The following is a 25,652-nucleotide window of genomic DNA, read 5'->3' as shown; positions in this document are numbered from 1 at the left end:
GAGGAGGAGAGAACGGCATAGAGAGATGCACGAGGTTAGCTGAACCAAAGTGAGAGACTCGGCTAGTTTTACTGAGGTTAACTAGCACAAAAGAGTGTGTGACTAGAAAGCTAACCGTGTGAGAGCTTCACAACAGAGTGTGGGTGAAGTGACTTTTTGTTTCAACGGTCACACCACCGTGGAGTGGATTTAGTGTGGGACTGGTGAACGGTGACCTACCGAGCAACGGAACTGTAAGTCAGACTTTTGTGCTCTTACTGGGGAGAAGAGGATTTTTCTCCATCGTCTGGCGTGAGCAGCAAACAGGCCTGCAACAAGTGTGAATGTGAGTGTGTGTGGGGCCCATGTGTGAATATTGTGTGTTTAGTGGATTTATATAACATGTTTTGGAGTGTATATTAGTGAGTCACTTACCAAAAGGTGATAACATGAGTTGGGTTGTGTAATATAATTTGAAAGGGAATTATTTCATTTATACAGTACAGTGTATTTCATTTGGTTAAGGAATGGGAATATTATTTGAGTTTAAAAAAGGGATGTGTTGTGATGTGTTCGGTAAACGTTTCGTTTGTGTTAAAGAGTTGCCTGGGGTCGTTTCTTTACTACTGGTTAAGTTTAACTTGTGTGTGGTAGAAGTATCGGTTTTTGTACTCAATATCGGCAAGTACTCAGATCCAAGTATCGGTATCGTATCGGTTTGGAAAAATGGGTGTCGTTGCATCCCTAGTTACAATATTACTGAAAGCTGGTGTGTTTTTAAAAACATGATAACAGCAGCTTTATCTTTTGCATCCTGGGCTCATGTCACGATCTGGTACAGGGATTCAACGCAGAGCGGTAAGGTATCTCCAAGGTGTGGTTTATTTACAGTGCAGTGCAATAAATGTACAGTGAAGGGATCCAAAAACTCCGGGGGGAATCACAGGGTAACTCGCTCACGTCTTCTCCGCTCACACTCACACACTTTCCCGTAGCAGGGAGGTCGCAGGTCCGGGGGGGGGGGGGGAGATCTGAAGCAGACGAGAAGGCAGGTCACCAACAAATCACAAGTCACAGATATGAAGCACAAGAGCTGTGAGAACACTAACGTTAGGGGTACAATCATCCAGCGACGAGAGGATCTGTGTTTCAGCCTAAAATAGTGCTCCCGGTGATGATGGGTGAGTGTTGTCAGGTGTGTGTGTGGGCCAAGGGCGGGAGCCCACAGTGAGCTCCGCCCAGGCAGAGAGGGAGAAAACAGCAACAGCAATTGTAGCCTTGTGGGGCCGACCGGGCAGGCACGGAGACCATGACAGCTCATCCATATATACAGAATCTACATTCGAATCAGAAACCACCGAAGTTACAAGAAAATACAAAGATCTTTTTTTATAAGCATACATTGAAACAACAATATCATCAGTTGAACTTGAAATTTCTTATGCGTAAAAGATTTTCTCTGCTGATCAATATTTCTTCAATAATGTCATTTTCATTACAACTCTCATTGTAGCACATCATTGTAATGTGATACTGCCACCAGAAGGTGGTGGAAACACACCTACAATGTGTTTGTTGACATGTTTGATTCCACCAATGGAGGGAGTTTCAGTTTGTTCCACGACTGCATTTCACTCACTGCCTCTGTTTGTATCTCTGTCACTGCAGGACCAACATGGAGCGAGAAGTCAGCGCTCTCAGGAGGCCGACAAACCTCACAGAAGAAAAGGAGAGAAAACCTACAGCTGTGATGAGTGTGGAAAGTCTTTTACCCAGGCTGGAGACTTAAAAAGACACCAACTCATCCACAGTGGAGTTAAACCTTACAGCTGTGACTTGTGTGGAAAGTCTTTTACCCTGGCTGGAAGCTTAAAAACTCACCAACTCTTCCACAGTGGAGTTAAAGCGTACAGCTGTGACTTGTGTGGAAAGTCTTTTACCGAGGCTGGAAGCTTGAAAAAACACCAACTCATCCACAGTGGAGTTAAACCTTACAGCTGTGACTTGTGTGGAAAGTCTTTTACCGAGGCTGGACACTTGAAAAAACACCAATTCATCCACAGTGGAGTTAAACCTTACAGCTGTGACTTCTGTGGAAAGTCTTTTACCTGGGCTGGAAGCTTGAAAAGACACCAACTCATCCACAGTGGAGTTAAACCTTACAGCTGTGACTTGTGTGGAAAGTCTTTTACCCTGGCTGGAAGCTTGAAAAGACACCAACTCATCCACAGTGGAGTTAAACCTTACAGCTGTAACTTCTGTGGAAAGTCTTTTACCTGGGCTGGAGACTTGAAAAAACACCAACTCATCCACAGTGGTGTTAAACCTTACAGCTGTGACTTGTGTGGAAAGTCTTTTACCGAGGCTGGAAGCTTGAAAAGACACCAACTCATCCACAGTGGAGTTAAACCTTACAGCTGTGACTTGTGTGGAAAGTCTTTTACCCAGGCTGGAAACTTAAAAACACACCAACTCATCCACAGTGGAGTTAAAGCGTACAGCTGTGACTTGTGTGGAAAGTCTTTTACCCGGGCTGGAAGGTTAAAAACCCACCAACTCTTCCACAGTGGAGTTAAAGCGTACAGCTGTGACTTGTGTGGAAAGTCTTTTAACGAGGCTGGACGCTTGAAAAAACACCAACTCATCCACAGTGGAGTTAAACCTTACAGCTGTGACTTGTGTGGAAAGTCTTTTACCGAGGCTGGAAGCTTGAAAAAACACCAACTCATCCACAGTGGAGTTAAACCTTACAGCTGTGAGTTGTGTGGAAAGTCTTTTACCCGGGCTGGAGACTTGAAAAAACACCAACTCATCCACAGTGGAGTTAAACCTTACAGCTGTGACTTGTGTGGAAAGTCTTTTACCCTGGCTGGAAGCTTGAAAAGACACCAACTCATCCACAGTGGATTTAAACCTTACATCTGTGACTTGTGTGGAAAGTCTTTTACCGAGGCTGGACACTTAAAAACACACCAACTCATCCACAGTGGATTTAAACCTTACAGCTGTGACTTGTGTGGAAAGTCTTTTACCGGGGGTGGAAACTTAAAAACACACCAACTCATCCACAGTGGATTTAAACCTTACAGCTGTGAGTTGTGTGGAAAGTCTTTTACCCAGGTTGGAAACTTAAAAAGACACCAACTCATCCACAGTGGCGTTAAAGCGTACAGCTGTGAGTTGTGTGGAAAGTCTTTTACCGAGGCTGGAACCTTAAAAAGACACCAACTCATCCACAGTTGATTTAAAGCACACAACTGTGAGTTGTGTGGTAAGGCTTTTGCTCTAAATAGCGACTTACACAGGCATCTAGTTACCCACTCTGGAATTAAGGCGTACAGCTGCGACTTTTGTAGAAAAAGTTTCAGTGACAAACAGTACCGAAATATTCACCTACGGATTCACACTGGAATTGATGTTTCCTGCTGTGATCAGTGTGGGAAACTGTCTACAACCGATGCACAGCTACAACAACTCTCTGAGGAGAGACCTTATAAATGTGACCTGTGTGAGAAGACTTTTAAAGCTCCAAATCAGCTGAAAAAACACCAACAGATCCACACCAGAAAGTAACTCTAGAAGTGCAGTTACTGTGAGGATGTATTGAGTTTTTTATCTTGTAATTTTAACCTGATTGTTTGGAAAAAGTCTGATCAGTAAACTTATGGAGTTATACTGAATGAACTGTTTTGAACAATGAAGACTCATTTTCATTCAGTAAGCTGAGTGTTGTAATGTAAACAGTAAAATGTAATTGGACGTTGGCAGAGATGCTTTTTATTTCAGGCGACGTTCAGGATAAAAACGTTGAAGGAATTCCCTGATTTACAATGTCTTTGTTTAGAAGTGGAGCAAAGAACATGGATCCATTTCTCAACCCTGTCGTCACTGTGGTGGTGGGAAAGCGTTTCTCTTTGACCTTTGTGGAATCACGAATCCAATCACGAACGGGACCTAAAAGCACATCAACGTAGACACACTGGAGACAAAATGAACTACTGCAAAGAATGTGGGAGAGGCTTCCACACACCAAGTACATTAAAAATACATGACCTCTTCCACAGTGTGGTCAAAAAGCACATCTGTGACCAGTGTGGGTCATCCTTCACCACTGCAGGAGAGACACCATACAAGTGCAGACACTGTGACAAAAGCTTCTCACGATCAGGTCATTGTAACAAACATGAACGAACACACATGGAAGTGAACTTCAGCTGTGACCAGTGTGACAAGAGTTTCAGGAATCTCAGTTCATACTCCGAACACAAATGATCCCACGCTGTAAATAAACTGTTTCACTGTTACCAATGTAACAGTGAAACTTCATTATCTGCTCTGTGCAAACATCAGCCTGATCATGCAGGACTGAAATCACTGGATCACAATGAATCTGAAGACAGAGAAAGATCCTCTTTTGGTTTCAGGGTCAGACTTAAAAACCTTGAGATCAGGCTCCACAGAGTTCAGATGGAATCTCCTGTAAAGAGTGTCAGCTGATGTCACACTTGGATCTGATGAGGTAGCTCTGATTTCTGGACCTGCAGTGAATAATCCTGAATTATACATTTAGGAAGCTGCATGTATAGATATGTGTGGCAGGATGAATGTTATCCCTCGGTCCAACCCACTTTCAGCCTGGCACATTAGGGGGCGCTGGTATAAATAGTGGCCATTTGAGTGTCCCTGCGTCGCTTGCCTGTGATCTCCTTTTTGGTTACCTGACTTCCCTTTGGTGTGGTAGAGATCATTTGCGGGTTATTCTTCTGAAGCCTCCATCGCGGCTGGTCGTAGCTATAGAAGCCTCCTCTGAGCTATTCTGCTTACGTTCTTTGACACGGCTTACTTGGTACGTAATCAACTTTTGTTACGCTCTGTGCCTTCTATTGTTCTTTTATAGTAATTATTTATTATGCTTCGCAGGAAGTGTGGGCCTTAGTTTTGCGCCAAGCTACGCGAACTGAAGTGCTGCTGCTTTGCCTTGCTGTACTTTTACCGTCTGTTCCCGTTGCGAGATTTCTTTCCCTGCTGCTGTCAGCTTTTACAGTGGATGTCGGCGTGGACAACGGCCATATGCATGCCGGTTATCGGAGTCAGCTGCCGTGCATATTGATTGACTGTTAACTTTTCGTCGTGTGGACGGCAAGTTGGAGCAGTACGGCGATTCCGTTTGCTCCAGATTTTAGAGTTTTATCCAGATTGTATGTTGTTTTATTGTTTTTGATTTGTAGTTTGGATTTTTGTTACACCACTGGTGGGAGGCCCTTTTTCTAGCTGTAGATCACCAGTGTGGTCCTGCAGTTGGGTTATCCCCCGGCGCTACACATTAGTTTGTTGTAATATATTAAAATTTTCTTTGTTTCTTTTATTCAGATGCGGAGTGCCGACGTGGAGGAGACTAGGGTGCCTTGGTGGTGGGATCCCTTGAGTGCACACACCTGCCTTGTTTAGTTTATTAGTGTGAGTGTGTGATCGTGTGCTGCACTTGTTTTTTGGGTGTGTTTTCTTTCTTTAGTTTGTGTGTGGCATCCCTGCCCCTCCACTGGTAAGCCTCAGCTCTGAATACCTTTTTAAGCATATTTGTACTTGAATATTTATGATTGTGCTTTTATATGGTGTTTTAAATAATTATTAATAAATTGTCAATTTGTTTCTCATTGAACCTCGTCTCTGGACTGAGTATAGCGAACCTAAGTGCCTTCCTGGTGATTTAGTGTTACTTTCAGTATTCTCTGGGTGAAATTCCCAGGGTGGCGTTGTCTTTTTAAAACTGCAAAGAGTATTTTCTTTATTTCTACCTCGTCCTGCCACATATGCATATGCAATTTCAATCCTTCATTCATATTTAATCTTTTGCTGTGGTAAAATCTTCTCTTAAATCATTTTCTCCCAAAACTACAAATATTTTCACAGCAGTTGCTCTTAAAGCCTCCAAAATGAACTAAATCTGTCCACCAGCTTTGAAAAAACACCTGCCGTGACGTTATGTCCAGAAAAAAAGAAACTCAAGCTAAACTGGTTTTGGGCTGTACTTCCATGTAATACCAGTTTGTACCAGAAGATGAACCAGTGAGGCTGTGTAACCTTTATTCAATTAGGCAAAGAACACAATCTTATTCACAGTGGCAGCAAAGAAATGTTGAAAGTTAAAAACAGCAGCACACATCAGAACCATTTTAAAGATCACAGGTGACTACTTTTACTTAATTCAAATTCTGTTAAACCTCTATTTTTTGCTCCTCCTTTCACTTTAGTGTATTTAGTCCTTGAAGTCCACATGTTGTTTTTTTAATGAATTTTGATCCACATGTTCTGCAGCTGTTTTCTTGTTGATTTGAAGTTTGTATTATGAAATCCTGATAATGTTAAAGTGTTAGTTATATTTGATGAAGTCTGTGTAGAGTTTATCTTATTAAACAGTTTGGTGTGAAAAATAAAGAAATGGTCTCAGAACAAGTAGTTTGACCCATTATTTCCGATTCAAACTAATTTAACTGTTTTCAGTGGTACATGTGGAGGTTTATGACAGGAGGCGACTTGGCTGTTCTCCACTCACACTGAAGAAGGATCCTGCAGCTAATTAAAAACTCTAAAATGATCTTGAAGGAAAATTTGTTTGATTTTTCTTAAAAACATGCTGTTGGCATGAAGCTTTGAGACAGTGTTTTTAAGAGTCATTGTGGTTAACATCTCACACATTCCAATAAAGCAGATGTTCCTGCATTGCAACAGCGGTTTGCAGTTGCAATGCAGGATCGTGCTGCTGCTCGTCTACAGGACTCTCATGGAGCACCACTTTGAAACTTTATGACTCTCTCTGCAAAATACAATATATAAAGACCAATGCTGGGCAATTAATTATATAGTTACTTCTTCAAAAAAGTTACTGAGTATTGCAAACAACAAAGATTTTTGCAGCTGTTTACCTAAAAATGCTGCTAAGGGATTTTTCTTAAACAAACATTTCAAACTATTTACAGAACAATCAGGTGTTCTGCATCAAATCTGATGCCACACAAATTATTTGTGCCTCTCCAAAAAATAATTTCTGTCCACTATGAGATAAAGGAGAACATCAAAAGCCTGATACCTGCAGGCCTGACAACAGGAGATGTATCACTCCTGTAACATTTAGCAGCCGCCTCATTGTTCTGACACACACAACAAAACTATTGACTACACTACACACTAACTACACAAGATTTGCGCTAAACGTTGCAAATCTCTCACATCTCAAAACACTGCCGTCACGCCTAAATTTTCCTCTTCTTAACAACTTCTGTTTCTTAACAACCAAATGCCATGTTTTGATTGGTCGGCATGGTACATTTTTTGACCAATGGGAAAGGGTGGGGTGTTTTGGTTTTGTCTTTGCTCACAGGCGGAGAGTGTTTTATAACGTTTTCTTTATAAAATGCCGTTTTTACCATTTCTTCCCCCAGTAAATATAAACAACAATATTCTGGAAGAAAACCAAACACTGGAGTTTTTTTTTTAAACACAACTCTGTTTTTTATGTGGCCTATCAACACAATTTGAAAACTGGTATAAAGTCCACTCTTTTTACGTCACTTGTTCCATCTGTCCTGCTCACATCTCCAATGGTTGTACATGTGTTCATTAACGTGGCTTCACTCCACATTAGCCACGCCACTTTGCTAGCTAAAACACCGGTGTCGGCACATAAGGACGCTGTCATAGCCTGTCAACGACGTTAATTAGCTGCGCATATACGAATTTGAATCACGTGATTGGCTGGACTATGGGATGAGGTGCCATTGCTCTAATCCCATACTGGAGCAGCCAGTCACTTACTGACTAACACTGCAAAACAGAATTGTTAACGTATTTACTTTAATTTCAATTCCGGTTAGAATTTAATTTTATGTGCAACACAGATTTTTTCTGCACAGACACCGTGCCAGCAGTGTGCAATTGAGCACACGCGCAGTTTAGAGGGAACATTGGTGATGATTATCAGAAAGTGAACAAGGTCTCATGGTTTGATGCTTGTCCAATGCCTGAGTTGACCTGGACTGGTTAAGCACTGCTTGTCTTATTTTATGATGCTGGATTTAACCAACGCTTACTGGCAGATTCCCTTGTCTGCAGAGTCCAAAGACAAAAACGGCCTTCTCCACTCTGTATGGTTCGTACCAATTCGTCACACTTCCGTTTGGCTTATTTGAAGCCTCGGCCATTTTTCAGCACCTCATGGAGCGGTAGCTGCTTCCTCAAATTGCATGTGCTGTTTTCTACCTGGATGATGTTGTTGTGGTACCCCTGTGAGGTACCACACAGTTAAACGGTTAAAGGAAACCTCAGAAGAACGGCAGCTAATTCCCTTTTTGCAGCATGCAGCCAACGAGGTATTTATTGATTTATCGTTGATGAGAGATTTTTTAGTTTTGTGATTATGCTTAGTTGTAGCTTCATTTAAAGGAAGAAGAGCTTGTGAATTGGAACCAACACAGGAAGAGAGATTGAAGCCATATGTGTAGAGGAATGCGGTGACATACGATACCATACCTCCTGTTTTAACAGACAAGCTGGCTCTCTCTCTCTCTCTCTCTCTCTCTCTCTCTCCTTTTATGGGAATGTCTGAATTTCTATACATACAAAGTTACCTCCTTTTTCAGCAGATAAGCGAAAGGTTTTGTCCTTTTAAGGAAAAATTATCAGTTCCATACATGCCACTCCTACTGCTGTGGAAACTTGCTTTAAGTTTAAAGGATGTTCTGAATGCCCTGGGCGGTTTTTCTGTGTCACATCGGTTGAGCAGTGACCGCCCATGTGCATGTAAAAAATAGATATCTGAGTTGTAAGTTTCTTTGCCTTCTAACAACTTTCTCCTCACAATCGTGTTTGTTGTACAGTGTTATTTTTAGTGCTGTGTCTTACGCCGAGTTTTATTTTGTTAATGCTGTATAGTTTTCACGGTAGCTTTGGAGAGAAGTCTTCAAATAAACCAGTGACAGAAAATCACTTGCGTCTGCCTGTGCTTCGAGGGAATTATACTCATGTAGCTATGATGATGTTTGCTAGTTCACCTTACATGCATTAATGTAATAACATGGTTAGCGTACTCAACGTGAATTACACACGAACAACATTAAGCTACTCACGCAGAGAAGAACGGCTGCTGCTGCCATCTTCGTCCGTCATCATTTCTGCTACAATGGCAGGGCTAGGGGCCAGGACTCTACTCTTCGTGTTTTTGGGGGATGTTGCTAATTCTGGGACCGATAACAGGCACCACACCTGCAGTAGATGTACACGGTGTGAGGTCTCAGCAAGCTATCAAATACGGCGCATTTCTCGGCTTTTAAAAAAAACGCTATGCGTCACCAGGCGTTTCATCAGATTTGAGGTGTTACCTCCTTTGACAGTATTGCAGTATCTGATTAAAGCACTTGTAGCAGGCTGCTGAGTTTGCATCTTTTGCTGTGAAGTATATAGCCGCTAAGACTGGTAGACCTAAATCTTCACCACCACGTCTTTATACATACAAGCGCAAAGGGGAGTGAGCGGGTCAGCGCTCAGGGCACAGAAACTAAGCTGGCCTCAAACACACCATTTATTTTCAGGATAAAACACAGTCAGAACCCCAAATACAAGCCAAAATCCCCGTATACAATAAAAGTAGTGTTGCAACCCGCTAAAAACCCTGCCGGCAGAAATAACTATACACCATTAAAACAAGGCTAAAACATGTTTTCCACATACTAAAACCACTCTCCCACAGTCCCATAATCCCACAGTCCAGCCACACATGGGCGAATGGTCCTTATATGAAAGAGACAGGAGAGGAACTTCTCTTCCAGTATGGTAAAACTCGTCAGCAACAGACCAGGGAGGGGGCTCCTATCGCAGACCTGTCTCCTCCTGACAGCGCGTCGCCGCACAGTCCCGTCCCACTCCACACCTGAACACGGCCTCCCTCGTCTCACCGTCAGATGCAGGCAGAGGGGCATCCCTGCCCTGTCGTGCATTGCAGCCATCGCCACCCACTGTTGCCGTTCCTGCCGTTAGGACTGGATCGCCGAACAACTCGCGGCGCCCCACAGTCAGGCAGCAGTTCGTTCCACACACGTGCGGGGTTGCACGCGTTCCTTTTTCGCCTCCTCACCCTTCGTGCGTCACTCCTCTCTCCTTTTGTCTCTGCGCTCACCATCCCCTTTAACAGGTCAACCTGGCGGCTGATAGGCCACCTTGGGGAACGCCCCCACCTCACAGGTGCCTACAATTATCTGTTTAGTCCACAGTGGGTTAAAGGAACATGGTACAACATTAACGCAAATATAAATATGAGGATAAAACCATGCAGTATAAATATCAATAAACAAACATGCAATATAAATATCCCAATAAAATCATGCAAATAAAATCAACACTATGTACCAATAAACAGATTGATAAAAAATAAAAACACAAATTTCCGCTGTGTGACAAGTACAGCTAGACTTTTGACCGCTTCGCCTTGGGCATTTTTAATCTGTAGCTCTGATCTAAAAGAACGTACGTACCTGGACCCGCCTACTATCCTCGGAAACGTAAAATGATTGGCTGGAATCTAAAGTGCATCACAGCTCAGGAAAAAAAAGCACCGAAATGTGCGCTGCTTTTCTGTCTGGTTACTACCGTTTATGTCAGAACCGGTGCCATCATGGCACCGGATACCGGTATCCATCCCTAGTCATATATTTACTGTTTTGCTGCTTTTAATGGAGACCAGGGGTTCCATTATCTGGTTGGTATTGTTAATGATTAATTGTTGGATTGGGAATTTAAAATAGTGTAATAAAGAAAAAACACTTTAGTTCTTATGGAGTCTTTTATTGGGTTTATGTGACATACAACTAAAATGACAGCTTGTAAAGGTGAAGAGACAGTGGGACTGGCCATCCTACCTGTGTCAGAGAAGAGCCAAGGTTAAAGCTGTCTACAGTTAATCATTTGTGAGTAACCTAAATAAGGTACTCACCTGTCCTGGTTGCTTCTTGCAGGATGTGGAGCATAAGAGTGAAAGCAGCTTAATCACCTGTTTAAGGGCTCTTGGAGCAGACCAGTGTGCCAGGTTAGGGAGTATGGATAAAGAGGGTTTTAATATATATAGTAATGGGTGAAGCTTATGTTATTGGTTTGTTTATAGTACGTGTTGGAAATATGTATATGTTTGTGATGTGCTTTAATGTTATTGCATGTTTGTGTGTGTGGAGGGCTATGTTTTCATTTTGATTAGTTAACCCCCATACTTGGGCTATTCCGGAAGAGTATAAAAGTGGTAAATGGCCTGCATTTGTATAGCGCTTTTCTAGTCCACAGGACCCCAAAGCGCTTTACACTACATTCAGTCATTCACCCATTCACACACAGGCGATGGCAAGCTACATTGTAGCCACAGCTGCCCTGGGGCGCACTGACAGAGGCGAGGCTGCCAGACACAGGCGCCACCGGGCCCTCTGACCACCACCAGTAGGCAAACATGGGGTTAGTATCTTGCCCAAGGATATTTGGCATGCAGCCAGGAGGCAGCCTGGGATCAAACCACCGACCTTCTGATTACTGGCTGACCTGCTCTGCCACCTGAGCTACAGCCACCCCAAAAGGAAGCTATAGTTAGTGTTCTTGTGCTCCTATCATGTTCCTTCATTAATAAAGTGCCAATCCATGGATGTCTTTTACTCCAGTCTTGCGTCATATTATTGGACAGAACCTATGACCGTCGGCCACAACTGACACTGTTATTGAACTGTTTAGCCAGAAAGACACTGTAGAAGACAATGTGATGTGTTTATTGATATGAGTAAGGAAAGTAACTGTTATGAAAGAAGATGTTAATTAGAGAAAATGAACCAGTAAAGAGAGTATATTTCACTGAGGATGTGAAATAAGTAAATGTAATTGATGTGAATGAGGAACCTGCTGAATTATATATTGAAAGCTCATGGTAGTGTTTATATAGCATTTGTTTGTGTGAAATAAATCAGACTCAGACACAATCTGGAGGAATACAGAGACACATGGTGTCTTCCTTACTCCGCTCTTCACCTGCTTTTACAGGTAACATATTTGTCATCATGGTCTTCATCCTTGGGACCCGTAACAAATCTTGGGGGCTCGTTCAGGATTGTCGACACCTTGCAGTTGATACTGATCCAAAAATGACATCTGGGACCAGGACGGGAGCTGATGCGAGCTGAAAGTTGGAGCCGAGACTGATCCATGGTTGCTAAGACGGTGGGTCCAGTGGGCCTGGGTCAGCAAGAGGTCGACGCAGAGAAGGCTTCCCTGATGCAGAGATAGTTCGTGGAGTGCTCAGGATATTAAGGCCTGGAACTTTTAAAGATATGTTAATCAATAAAGACGATTTGACTGTACTTGAACTGAAGGGGTTTCTCCATGCCCACCTGAGAGAGAAAAATAGTACAGAACTCTTTCAAGAATTAATGTGTGCCAGAAAAGATGAAAGTGAGACACCACAGCAGTTTCTCTACCGGGTGAAAGGGTTGAAGCAGTGGGTCCTCTTCATATGGGACCCAACCTAACCTTAACAGTAGCAAACCAAGTCTCCCCTCGCCAATCACATCAGAAGTAGTTAACCAGCAGCAGGGTGAGGCACTCGCTACGTCTGGTGTTATGGCACCCCACACTAAGTGTGGGGCAGTTGCTAAGCTAATCAGTAAGAAAGCTCTCATACATTGCAGTTTGAATGGCTTAGCAGTGAAAGCAGTACTTGACACATGTGCTCAAGTTTGCATCATAAGTAAACATTGGAAAGACTGATACTTGCCTGACTTAGTCATGCAACCTCTGTCTGAAATCATCAAGGAAATTGATGAGTTGAAAGTTTGCGCAGTCAACGGGGAAACCATATAATTTGATGGCTGGGTACCCATCATGATCAACTTACCGGGGGGTGAAGACCCCAGCCTCTCCGTCAGTATTCCGGTCCTCGTCAGTACCTTGCCTGTGGACAAACCATTGATCGGTTTCAATGTCTTGGAACAGATCATTGAGGAGCAACTAGAGCAGTTGATACCTACTCTTGTTACCTTGCTGTGTAATGCCATCTGTCTTCCCCCTGAGAATGGTGAGGTGGTCAGAAGCTTCATTCAGACAGTAGAGCCAAGCATTACACAAGGGTACTTGAGAACAGTTGAAAGGGATGTGATTATCCCTCCTGAACAGGTCACCTGGTTAAAGTGCCCCGTTCCATCAACCATGAATCCGCTTGATTGTTTTTAGTGCTGTTTGAGGATGATGAGGGCAACCAGGCCCTAAAGCGGTTCTATGTCTTGACAGGGTTAGTTGAAATACAGAATCCAGCTAACCCATACATCACCATTGCTCTAAGTAATGACACCAAACATGATATGACCTTGACAAGCAAGATGGCCCTGGGCACCTTACAGCCAGTTGAACGTATTGTGGAGGTTGAGGCCTCAAACGAGTGCCCACCTGCAATAACAGTTCGCAAGATAATGGTGGAGTCAGCTGGACCTCTCCCAATGTCGTGGTATCCGCCAGTGAATCTTGATCATTTGGAAGAGGAACAAAAAGAGATTGTCCAGAGAATGTTGTTTGATGAGTGCAGGGTCTTTGAGTGGGATGGGAACAATATTGGTTGTAATCCTGATCTGAAAATGGTGATAAACCTAAAGGATGACAAACCAGTGCAGAGAGCATATACCTCCTTTGCGCGGTCTTGTAGACAGGGATACAACATCCTCCCACGGATTCCTATCCTATTCCTGTCTAAACGGCCCATCTGTGTCTCCTAAAGGATGACATACCAGTGCAGAGAGCATATACCTCCTTTGCGTGGTCTTGTAGATGGGGATACAACTTCCTCCCACGGATTCCTATCCTATTCCTGTCTAAACGGCCCATCTGTGTCTCTGTTCCTGTCCGTGATGTGGCCTCCCATGATTTACGCACCGTCTGTGTGGGCCTGGATCCTTGTGTCATCGATTCACAGAGAGTTGGGGAATGGCTTTCAACTCTCTGTGAATGGTACTCATGGCCATTGATCAGTGTGCTTTGGTCAGTGGGCTTTGGTCAGTGGTTGTTCTCAATGGTCATGAGAATTTGTATATTAATGATCAAGGAACTGACCTCCCAGATCATTGTTACTTCAGTGGGCTGTTTTCAGTCATTATGCAAATGTACTGTTTATAAGATTGGGGAATCCTGCAGTCAACTGAGACTGAAGAAGTCACATGGATGAGTGACAAAACGTTTCTCCCACTGAAAACGTTACATCCAGATGAACAGAATCAGCTTTTGGAGATTTACTTAACTGCTTGATTGAGCATGTATTAAGACACTTTAAAATTTAGTTTTTACTATTACTATTACTAGGATATTACCAGGAGAAGCTCACAAAGCTTTCTGCTATACTTCAGTTTCTCATTAAAATAAATAAATAAAACTTTCAGATCTTGGTACATCACAAAAACAGACATAAAAAAGGCCATTCATTTGGTTTACATGTAAATATTTATTTAGCCACAGCTATTTTATTTATCTGGAGATACCCGGGGAAGAGGTTCATCACGTTTGTGGGAAAGTGGCTTTGTGGTTTCCCCTTGGGTATTACACATTTCTTAATTAACTCCACCTCCTCCCTCCAATCAAGGCTGCTCACCGGCCCGGACAGCCGGTAAATTCACAGCCTGGTACGCCGGTCCCGTCGTCTACACCACCATTACCATCTGTTCAATCGTCTGCAGCTGCAATGACGCCGGAGGGACCCGCTCTGCCCGAGCAGGAAGAATGCTTTATTGGCCATATGCAGGTTGCCCCGCAGAGGAATAGGACACTGACACTGGTCTCTCGATCTCGCGTTGGAGAGCCGCGAGCCCCCCCATGATGGTATCAAACTTCTGTTCCGTGGTGTTGTCATTCTTTTGATTCTGAGACCCCACAACTGCAGCGATCCGTTCTGCGATGTGATCCAACTTTCGCTCAAGGGTGTCATTGTGAGCAGGCCCCTCTCTGATGTATCCCATCATACGCTCAATGGTGTTAGTTTGAGTCTTCACAGCAGCTGTAAGCATCTCCAAGGTGTTAACCATGCTGCGTTCGGTGTGAGAGGTCGCGCCTCGTCCCATTGCTTCAATTCCAGCGGTCAGCCTTGGGGGGGTTTGACCAGCTGGTTTCGCTCTCTTATTTCTCCGATAAGTCAGGGCCAAGCCAGCTCCGATCAGCAAGAACCCTGTTATCATGGTTCCGAATAGGTACAGTGGGGCAAAAAAGTATTTAGTCAGCCACCGATTGTGCAAGTTCCCCCACTTAAAATGATGACAGAGGTCAGTAATTTGCACCAGAGGTACACTTCAACTGTGAGAGACAGAATGTGAAAAAAAAATCCATGAATTCACATGGTAGGATTTGTAAAGAATTTATTCGTAAATCAGGGTGGAAAATAAGTATTTGGTCACCTCAAACAAGGAAAATCTCTGGCTCTCACAGACCTGTAACGTCTTCTGTAAGACGCTTTTCTGTCCCCCACTCGTTACCTGTATGAATGGCACCTGTTTGAACTCATCATCTGTATAAAAGACACCTGTCCACAGCCTCAAACAGTCAGACTCCAAACTCCGCCATGGCCAAGACCAAAGAGCTTTCGAAGGACACCAGGAAAAGTATTGTAGACCTGCACCAGACTGGGAAGAGTGAATCTACAATAGGCAAGCAGCTTGGTGTGAAAAAATCAACTGTGGGAGCAATCATCAGAAAATGGAAGACATACAAGACCACTGATAATCTCCCACGATCTGGGGCTCCACGCAAGATCTCATCCCGTGGGGTCAAAATGATCATGAGAACGGTGAGCAAAGATCCCAGAATCACACGGGGGGACCTGGTGAATGACCTGCAGAGAGCTGGGACCAAAGTAACAAAGGTCACCATCAGTAACACACTACAACGGCAGGGAATCAAATCCCGCAGTGCCAGACGTGTTCCGCTGCTGAAGACAGTGCATGTCCAGGCCCGTCTGAAGTTTGCCAGAGAGCACATGGATGATACAGCAGAGGATTGGGAGAATGTCATGTGGTCAGATGAAACCAAAGTAGAACTTTTTGGTATGAACTCAACTCATCGTGTTTGGAGGAAGAAGAATACTGAGTTGCATCCCAAGAACACCATACCTACTGTGAAGCATGGGGGTGGAAACATCATGCTATGGGGCTGTTTTTCTGCCAAGGGGACAGGACGACTGATCCGTGTTAAGGACAGAATGAATGGGGCCATGTATCGTGAGATTTTGAGCCAAAACCTCCTTCCATCAGTGAGAACTTTGAAGATGAAACCAGGCTGGGTCTTCCAACATGACAATGATCCAAAACACACCGCCCGGGCAACAAAGGAGTGGCTCCGTAAGAAGCATTTGAAAGTCCTGGAGTGGCCTAGCCAGTCTCCAGACCTCAACCCCATAGAAAATCTGTGGCGGGAGTTGAAAGTCCGTGTTGCTCGGCGACAGCCCCAAAACATCACTGCTCTCGAGAAGATCTGCATGGAGGAATGGTAAATGGTAAATGGCCTGCATTTGTATAGCGCTTTTCTAGTCCATAGGACCCCAAAGCGCTTTACACTACATTCAGTCATCCACCCATTCACACACACATTCACACACTGGCGATAGCAAGCAACATTGTAGCCACAGTTGCCCTGGGGCGCACTGACAGAGGCGAGGCTGCCGGACACTGGCGCCACCGGGCCCTCTGACCACCACCAGTAGGCAAACACGGGGTTAGTATCACCCCTCCATGACCTAGGACAATCTGACAGAATCTCTCTGCTCCTCATCCCTGCCTACATCCCCCTCAGGAAAAAAAAAGCCCCTCCAAGCACCCTGGTCATGGCTACAGACCTATAGCCGTCACAGGAAAAGATACGCGAGGATGGTCTTCATGGACTACATCTCAGCGTTCAACACCATAATCCCAGACATTTTTACCACCAAACTGGACCACCTTAAACCTGATCCTGATTTAAATATTTCCTCATCAACTGGCCCCAAACAGTTCATGAGTCCAGCAGCCACATCTCTGTCAATCTCACCTGGGCCCACAACACCAACATGTTGGTAAAGAAGGCCCAGCAGCAACTGCATTTCCTCCTTGTCCTGAGAAAGAATAACCCAGACCGGAAGCTGCTGCGAGTCTTTTACTGTGCTTCAGTGGAGAGCGTACTCTCCTACTCTATTAGGTACGCAGGGGCCACAACTGAGAACAGAAAGGCTGCACAGAGGGTAATTAACCCCACAAAAGAAAAACATTGGCTGCCCTCTGCCACCCATGGAGGCCATTGCCATGTCCTCCATTCTCAGGAAAACCACTGTCATCATGGATGACCCCTTGCACCCCACCCACCACCTGTGTGACCCGTGCCCTCTGGTCGGTACCTAAGGTCAGTCACTTTCCACACCTCCAGAGTCCGAAACATTTTCTTCTGATTCAGACTCTAAACAAGTACTGTCCCTGCTGGTGACTTCTTGTGACAATTGGATAAACCTAGAATCTCAGCTCACAATGACTTGATGTCATCTTCTGTAGGCCTTCATTTTAATGTAGCTAATCACATGCAAAGATAGGGTCTAGGACTATGATCACAACATTGTGTGAAAGAAAGACGGAGGGCGGAAACTGTAAAGACAGCGACTGTGGTGGTACAGGCCAGGTACACGGAGCGACACAGAGACAAGGATCTGGAATTAATTGCAGGTACATTGGGAAAAGTGATAGAAAAGATCAAAAATGGATCAGGAAATTGAATTTCTAAAATGTTAATATTTGTCAGAGCAAAATCAAAAAATTCATCTAAGTGCTGCTCATATATACCTGTAGCTGGAGGAGAGGTGACATTCACTGGCCCTGAAACAGTGTCCTGTTTTGAGTCAGGTATCTCTGCTGCACCATCCACTGTGTTAAATAAACTATGGCCTGCTGCAAATCATATCAAAAGAACAACAATTATTACAAAACAAATGTCCCCTGACAAACAAAAAAGTGTTGATGAGGAGGATTTTTTTTGTCTAGGCTTTAAACCACATGTCTGTTCTTCTGAGCACTAATATACACACAAGAAATAGGCTTTTATGAAAACACTAAATCAAACACTGCTAACAGTGGGAATAAAGGAATTATTTTACTGCATTAATAATATAACTTTATCATTAAATTGCATTAAACTGTTTATCACAGCTACTGGCATCAGATTAACATTTTTATTGCATGTGCAGCCATAATCATTGTATACACACATTTGCATATTGTGCTTAGTGATGGGCAGATGAAGCTTCATGAAGCACTGAAGCGTTTCATCCAATTGGTTCATCCCAGCGCAAAGCTTCTTAAAGCTTCATTTGCTCTAGTAGGACACCTACTGGACGTAAAAATATTAGTTGGCACGAATTTGAAGAATGTGGCCTTTTGCACACAGCCTGTAAATCTCAACAACAAAAGGACTGTGTAAAACATCTATATTGTAGTGATGGCAGTACACTGTATATTTATACTGGCAGTATGGAAAATGATTTTTTGGAAATGCTTAAAATGGAAATGATCATTTACTGTGAGGTGAGGTGTGGTTGGGGTGTGGACAGTAGTTGTGCTTTTGTAACGTTGAGGTATGGACAGCTACACACTGAGGCTTTGAGCCTCAGTCCTGCCTGTTCACATTTTATTCTGTAAAAACTAAATTTTCACTGCTTTTATAACCTTTAGTGGGGAGAACGTAGCTAGGATTTAATGATTTAACAAATCTTTTGAATCCTTTGTCCTCCACAATGCTAAATGGCTGGGAGTCCTCAATCACCATGCTAACCAGGTCTTCATCTATTTGAGATTGTTCTCCTGAGGAAAGACAATAAAGATAAAGCACAAATATAAATATCAAACACGTAAATTATAACAGCTGTATAATATTGTTATATCATTTAGTAACATTACTGCATGCTATATTATCATGGCATTTGATGGCTCACCTGGTCTTGCTCCACAATCGGTGTTCCCCTGCAAAAGCTCTGTAGTGCCTAAACATGGATGAGGTGTTGTTGTTATATCCCAGCTCCCTGGCACATAGCAAACACTTCACCTTGTACAAAAGTACAGACAGCTTAACATAAATTGTATTGCACCATCAGTATTATGAAAATACATCTTCTGTAGAAATTTACATACCTTGTTGGGAGGAATAAGATCAAAATGTTCCCACACAGGGGAGGACATCCTCCTCTTCTTAGCTGGCTCCATTCTCTCCTGACTTTCTCTCCTCACTCTCATAAACCTCCAAACTGTCTCCAAACTCTCACTAACCGCAACTCTCCATCAAACACCTACATTTTGAATGAAGTCTGAGGGGTTTATATCGCTGTCATATCTCGCGGCAAAGTTCGAACCACTTCATGAACCAGTCACGTGGTACAGCCGGGCAGCGAGGCTTTGGACGTCATCATTTTCAGCTCCTCCCATTAATGAAGCAAGCCTCGATACGCGCATCGCGGAAACGCCCCCTCCATTACTCGACACAAGCTTCGAAGCCTCGATACAGAACGTCACATCAGTAGTTGTGCTCATAAGAGTTGATTCTCAGTCTATTGAAGGTTTCAAGCTTTGTGAAGCGCGATGTCTTCACAATCTATTGTGTAAGGTGATTTGGAGCAATGGAAGGTTAAAACAGCATTCACGCTTACAATTGAGTTGAATTGAGTTGTTTGGAGAAGATCTATGCTGATAAGTTGCATTGTACATCTTCCCACACGTGTACTCAATAAATCATCATTTGACTGAACTCTTCTGGGCCAGTGTTGGTTTGTTCCTTGCCTCAATATTTCGAATCGGGACACTACCAATACAGATCATTCACAGCTAGGCTAAAATAGAAGGATCTCAGTGATCGTGAAAACAGAGCTATTTAGGAGCAATAAGGCAGCGCAGCTAAAAGAGCCGAAGATCTCAAACACACTGAACACTCCTCACTCACTTGGAGAACCAACTTTCAGATTGATGAGCTTCAAAGGTTTTCCAGCTCTCTTGATGACATGACACTCGTATGTTCCAGCATCATCTTGTCTCACATTCTTCAGAATCAAAGACACGTCTCCATCAACTATCTGTCTGTCCTTCAGATCCACCTGGTTCTCAAAAGATGGATGCTGGTAATCTGGAACAAGTCATCCATGCTGATATAAAAGGACAAGTTCTTCATCTTCCAGGTCAGTTCTGCTCCACTCTACAACTATGACGATGTGGGCTTGAGCATGACATGTCAGAGTGACGTCCTGTCCAGACTCAGCTGTGATGATTTTGTGATCTGAAAAAGAGGAAACAACACAGCGCAGCGAGGTTAAAGGTCAAAGTAACACTGTTCACTTCTACAGCAGTCAATCAGAGTGATGATGAGACAGCACTAAACTGTACTTACACACAGAGAATTTTCAATAATATCACTTATCACAAAATTAATGTGTGCAGGCTCATGTTGCCTGCACACACACAGACAAACGGAATGAATATGAAATAATCCTACTCAATTTCTTTGTCTTTATCTATCATTGAAATGGCATTTATCTCCTGACAGGTAAAACTCACCTGCAGAGGTAAACATGCAGAGGCTGAATAACAACAAAGCTAAGCAGAGTGATGCAGCCACAGCAGACATTTCCTCTAGCACAGATGGTCTTAGTTTGTTCTAAATGTCTGTATTTTCAGTGAATAACAGAACGTGAGTTTAAACCTGATTGCATCAGATTAAATTTAACGTTTACATAAAATTCAGTTTCCATAGAAATGATTCCAGGTTCAGATACTAATGCTGGATAATAATCACTAAGGCTTTTGAAATCTGTGAGTGAACTGGGTCCTCAGCAGTTCTGTGTGATTAGTAAGTATGTGTCTCTCAGCTTTCTACTCCAACTGGTCCTGTAATGATTTTTGCTGCGTGCGCATGTGTGTGTGTGTGTGTGTGTTTGTCTGAAACCATTTTTTTTCCTCTCTCTGTTCTTGTTTTTGCATGATCTGTTTGGTTGATAAGTGATTTCAAAGTTTCATGTGAGAGATAAAATAGCTGCGGTTAAATTAAGCTGTCTAAAACTGTCAAGGTTCAGCCCAGAGAGAAGAGCAGTTTTATTTTAAACAAGTTCCTCACACCAAGGGGTTTCAGAGGGGAATATTTCTGAAGCTGACACTGGACTCAGCGCCCACAGAGAGAGGGGAGAAAATAATTAGGCTATGTTCACACTGCAGGTCTTAATGCTTAATTCTGATTTTTTGATCAAATCTGATTTTTTTGTCTGCTTGTTCACACTATAAATAAAATGCGACAGCAAACGCGCTCTAGTGTGAACCCTCAAAGCGGCCCGCATGCGCAAAAGAAGACGTCACACACAACACACTCTGTTTAGACCCAGAGCAAACAATATTTTGTCTTGATGCATTCTCAATCATCCAGCAAAGTAAATCTCCAAAAGTTGAATCTGTTCATCTGGACGTAGCGTTTTGTGGGAGAAACGTTTCGTCACTCATCCAAGTGACTTCTTCAGTCTCAGCTGACTGCAGGTTTCCCCAAATCTTATAAACAGTACATTTGCATAATGACTGAAACCAGCCCACTGAATCAACAATGGGCTGGGAGGTCAGTTCCTTGATCATAATTATGCAAAGCTCTCATGACCATTGATCAACAACCACTAACCAAAACCCACTGATCGAAGACCACCATCATTTCCATCAGTAATGGGGAACATCTAAAAGCTGACGTGTACCGTAAACCTACGCATACGGATCAGTATCTAAGGTTTGACTCTCATCATCCACTGGAGCACAAACTGGATGTCATCAGGATCAGGACGCTACAATACAGAGCGAAAACCATCCCCACTGACACAGCGGCCAGGGAGGCAGAAGAACAGCACATCAAGAAGGCCCTGAGTTGGCTCAGGGCCAACAGGAGATGTTGGCTGTCCGATTGGCCTCCCTGCTGCTGCGGAGCCTGGGACGGTCTGCTTGCCTCCACCCCGGGGGGAAGTGTAACATCTCTTGGGTCTGGGTTCTGTTTCCCCCTCTAGGGGCGAGGGTACCTGGACCCGGGGTGTAGAGTATGTTTGGGGAGTGTGATTGTGTGTACATGTCCATTTATGTCAGTCCTTACGTTGGGTGAGTGCTGAGTGTTTGTATATGTGTGCATGAGGGTGGGAACGCATGTTTGTGTCTGTGTGTGCCTGTTTGTCTGTGTCTATATGTCAGGTTAGACTCCACCTCTCTGGGAACTCCCAGGCCCTCCAAGGTCTATCTCCCCTCACCACACTCCCTGCCGGTGACTGGTCGGTGCATTGGTGGTTCTTGGTGTTCGGGGCTGGGCGCTCAGGTATGTACCGGCTCACTCCCGGTGGCTACCTGGCGGGGCCTGGCACCTGTTGCTCGGTCAGGCCTCCTCCGGGGTGCGGGGGGCCCTCGGGCCTCCGGCCTCTGGGCCTGCGGCTCAGTTCACTCTGGCACAGCTGGCTGCTGGCAGAGCCGGCGGGCATGCCGGTGCAGCCACCTCTAGCTTCTGCTCGGTGGCTACTGGGTGACGCCTCGTCTGGGGATCCTCAGCCCTTCCCATGAGGGTGGCACGGATGCCCCTCCGGTGGTCCTCCTTGGGCTCTCGTGCTCTGGGGCCTCTGGATGTCTGGGGCCTGGATCTCCTCCATGCCTGCTTCATGCCCTGGCGGACGGGGCTATGGTTCGCTACATCCTCTTGCAGACTGTTATAACCTCAGGATAAAAATGCTCGGAAACTCAAGTGCCAGTTTTAGGACGTTTACTGACCACTTTTAGAAACAACCACAGCTAGTCGCACACATACAGGAAACTGTCCCACACATAACATTCCGGCAGGGAGAACCCTGAAAAACCTCTGAAGGTTCCGGGGTGCAACGCCCCAAACATACATCAACAACAACACTGTCTATAACACTCCCCCCCCCCCCCCCCCTTAAGCAAAAACCCACAACATAGCAATTATGCATAAGTACGAAAAGAGAGGGAGAATTCAACACCACATTATTTTAACAATTCAGTCTATCAGGGGGCTTGTGCTGCCTCTTTGACCTTCTCAGTCCTTCTGCTGGGTTCTCCAGGCTAGGAGCCTGCTGAGCTCCTGTGGCCGGGTTCGGCTCAGGTGACTTAGATTGCTCCACCAGCCCTTCTGGTGATACTGAAGAACCAATCCCGATCTCAGGGGCTGCTGACACGACTTCCCCTTCAGGTGAACCACTCTGAGGCCCCACAATGTCCACAGCCCTGTCTCCACCATGTGCGTGCAAACCACTCTGAGCCCTCTTCTCAGCTCCATCCGTGCGGGCTCTCACATGATCCTTGTGCCTGCGAACTTGTCTGCCATCCAACAACTCCACCACAAAAGATACTGGCCCTGAACTGTGGTGAATGACACCAGGCAGCCACCGTGAGCCACCCGTAAAGTTTTTGATATACACACAGTCTCCCTGCTTGAAAACACAGCCTCTGGCATGTAGATCATGTCTCACCTTCTGCCCACCTTGTGACTGGGTGACTCTGGCTCCCACATCTGGGCGAAGAAGGTCCAGATGAGATCTGGGCTTCCTCCCCATCAGCAACTCCGCTGGGGACAAGCTTGTGGTTGTATGAGGCGTGATGCGATACTGAAACAGGAAACGGCAGAGCCTCTTTTCTATGGAAAGACCTGGCATTTTTTTTAGACCGTCTTTCCGTGTCTCCACGGCGCGCTCCGCTAAGCCATTAGAGGCAGGGTGGTAGGGTGCTGTGCGGATATGTCGGATTCCATTTCTCTCCATAAATTCTTGGAAGAGCCCACTTGTGAATGTGGGCCCATTGTCCGTGACCACTGCCTCAGGTAATCCATGTGTTGCAAAGATTCTCCGGAGTGTGTCTGTGACGACTGGGGCTGTGATGGTCGGCATTATGTGGGCATCCAGCCATTTTCAATGCGCATCCACCAACACCAGGAACATGTGGCCCAAAAAGGGGCCGGCAAAATCTAGATGAAGCCTGGACCATGGATGGCCAGGCCACTCCCATGGGTGGAGTGGGGCAGGTGGCGGCATTTTTTGGTTTGACTGACATTGAGAACAGGCTTTTACCTTGTCTTCCAAGGCACTGTCCATTCCACCACACGAATGACCTTGCCAGACTTTTCATTCGAGAAATCCCTGGATGAGCCTCATGCAACACTTCAATGATCTGTGACCGACCTGGAGGCGGAACAATGACTCGGGAACCCCACAGGATGCAGCCATCTTGAACACTGAGCTCCTGCTGACGCTTGGCATACGGTTTGAGCTGATCCTGCTCCACTGTTGCTGGCCAGCCCTGCAACAGCCACTGTTTAACCTGAGATAACTCTGGATCCCGTTCAGTCCATGCTTTGATGTTTTTAGCACAGACCGGAGAGTTCGCCAACCTGTCCAGCAAAAACACAATTTCTGGGGGCAAGTTCGACTGGTCGGGGACCTCCGGGAGGGGGAGGCGGCTGAAAGCATCTGCATTCGCATTTTCAGGTCCCGCCTTATAAACAATGCGATACTGGTTTGCCGACAGTGTTAATGCCCAGCGCTGAACCCGGGCTGAAGCCATCAGTGGGATGCCTTTTGTTTCACTAAAGAGACTCAGGAGGGGCTTATGGTCTGTAACAACAGTAAATGGGCGGCCATACAGGTACTGATGAAATCGTTTCACAGCAAAAACTATTGCTAAGCCTTCCTTCTCAAGCTGTGAATAGCCCTTTTCTGCTGCTGTGAGCGTGCGTGACGCATATCTGACCGGTTTCTCTTCCCCCTCTTCCATGCGATGGGAAAGAACAGCTCCTATGCCATACGGGGAGGCATCACAGGACAGGACCACCTCCTTCTCCGGATCAAAATGCACCAGGAGCGATGCCGATTGTAACAGTTATTTTACCCGTCTGAAGGCCTTCTCCTGTGCTTGGGACCACCTCCACTGACTGTCTTTGTGCAGTAGCCCATACAGGGGAGCAAGCATGCTGGAGAGGTCAGGCAAAAACTTCCCATAATAGTTCACTAAGCCCAAGAATTATCTTAGTTCAGCTACATTCTTTGGACTCGGGGCTTCTTTTACTGCCCTCACTTTCTCTTCCAGTGGGGACAGGCCCTGTGCAGAGATGCGATGACCCAGGTATGTCACGCTAGGGGCTTCGAAAACACACTTACTGCGCTTCAAACGCAACCCAGCTTCTGAGAGCTTCTTCAACACCTGCTCAAGGTTACGCAGATGCTCCTCTTCTGTTTTACCTGTAACTAAAATGTCATCCAAGTAAACAGCAACACCAGGAATGTTTTGCAGAAGATTGTCCATGGTGCGCTGAAAGATAGCTGGACTGGATGCAACGCCAAACACCAGGCGGTTGTACTTGAACAGCCCCTTGTGTGTGTTTATTGTCACATAATTTTTTGATTCCTCATCCAGCAGCAACTGCTGGTAAGCATGACTCATATCCAACTTTGTGAATGTCCGACCACCCACCAGTGTGGCAAACAGGTCATCCGCTCGAGGCAGAGGGTAGGCGTCGAGCTGAGAGGCTTGGTTCACTGTCAGTTTGTAATCACCGCATATACGCACCCCTCTGTCCTCTTTCAACACTGGTACAATCGGGGCTGCCCAGTCCGAGAA

General features: G+C 44.9%; 2 protein-coding genes and 1 long non-coding RNA gene across 3 annotated transcripts in view; all 3 read left to right on the top strand.

The window, feature by feature from the left end:
- The window catches only part of LOC147334047 (uncharacterized), a 10,600-nt gene extending 4,171 nt beyond the window's left edge, over positions 1-6,429 (top strand). The window contains exon 3 of the mRNA XM_086286502.1: positions 1,648-6,429. Within this exon, the coding sequence (XP_086142628.1) occupies positions 1,648-3,222 (1,575 nt within the window). The 3' untranslated portion in view covers positions 3,223-6,429. The remainder of the gene's footprint in view (positions 1-1,647) is intronic.
- The window catches only part of LOC147334038 (polymeric immunoglobulin receptor-like), a 419,044-nt gene that overhangs the window by 130,722 nt on the left and 262,670 nt on the right, over positions 1-25,652 (top strand). The gene's annotated exons all lie outside the window — the stretch shown is intronic.
- LOC147334046 (uncharacterized) overlaps positions 1-25,652 on the top strand; it is a 40,255-nt gene that overhangs the window by 8,432 nt on the left and 6,171 nt on the right. Inside the window, exon 2 of the long non-coding RNA XR_015128483.1 lies at positions 20,114-20,200. This is a non-coding gene — a long non-coding RNA (uncharacterized LOC147334046). The remainder of the gene's footprint in view (positions 1-20,113; positions 20,201-25,652) is intronic.

This window comes from Aulonocara sp. 'chitande type north' Nkhata Bay, linkage group LG3 (assembly GCF_057382095.1).
Source record: "Aulonocara sp. 'chitande type north' Nkhata Bay isolate Kocher_YH1m ecotype deep benthic linkage group LG3, A_spYH_male_GT1.1, whole genome shotgun sequence".
NCBI classification, from domain to species: Eukaryota; Metazoa; Chordata; class Actinopteri; order Cichliformes; family Cichlidae; genus Aulonocara; species Aulonocara sp. 'chitande type north' Nkhata Bay.
Note: the sequence above shows the minus strand (reverse complement) of the source record. Positions and strands in the feature narration are given on the sequence as shown.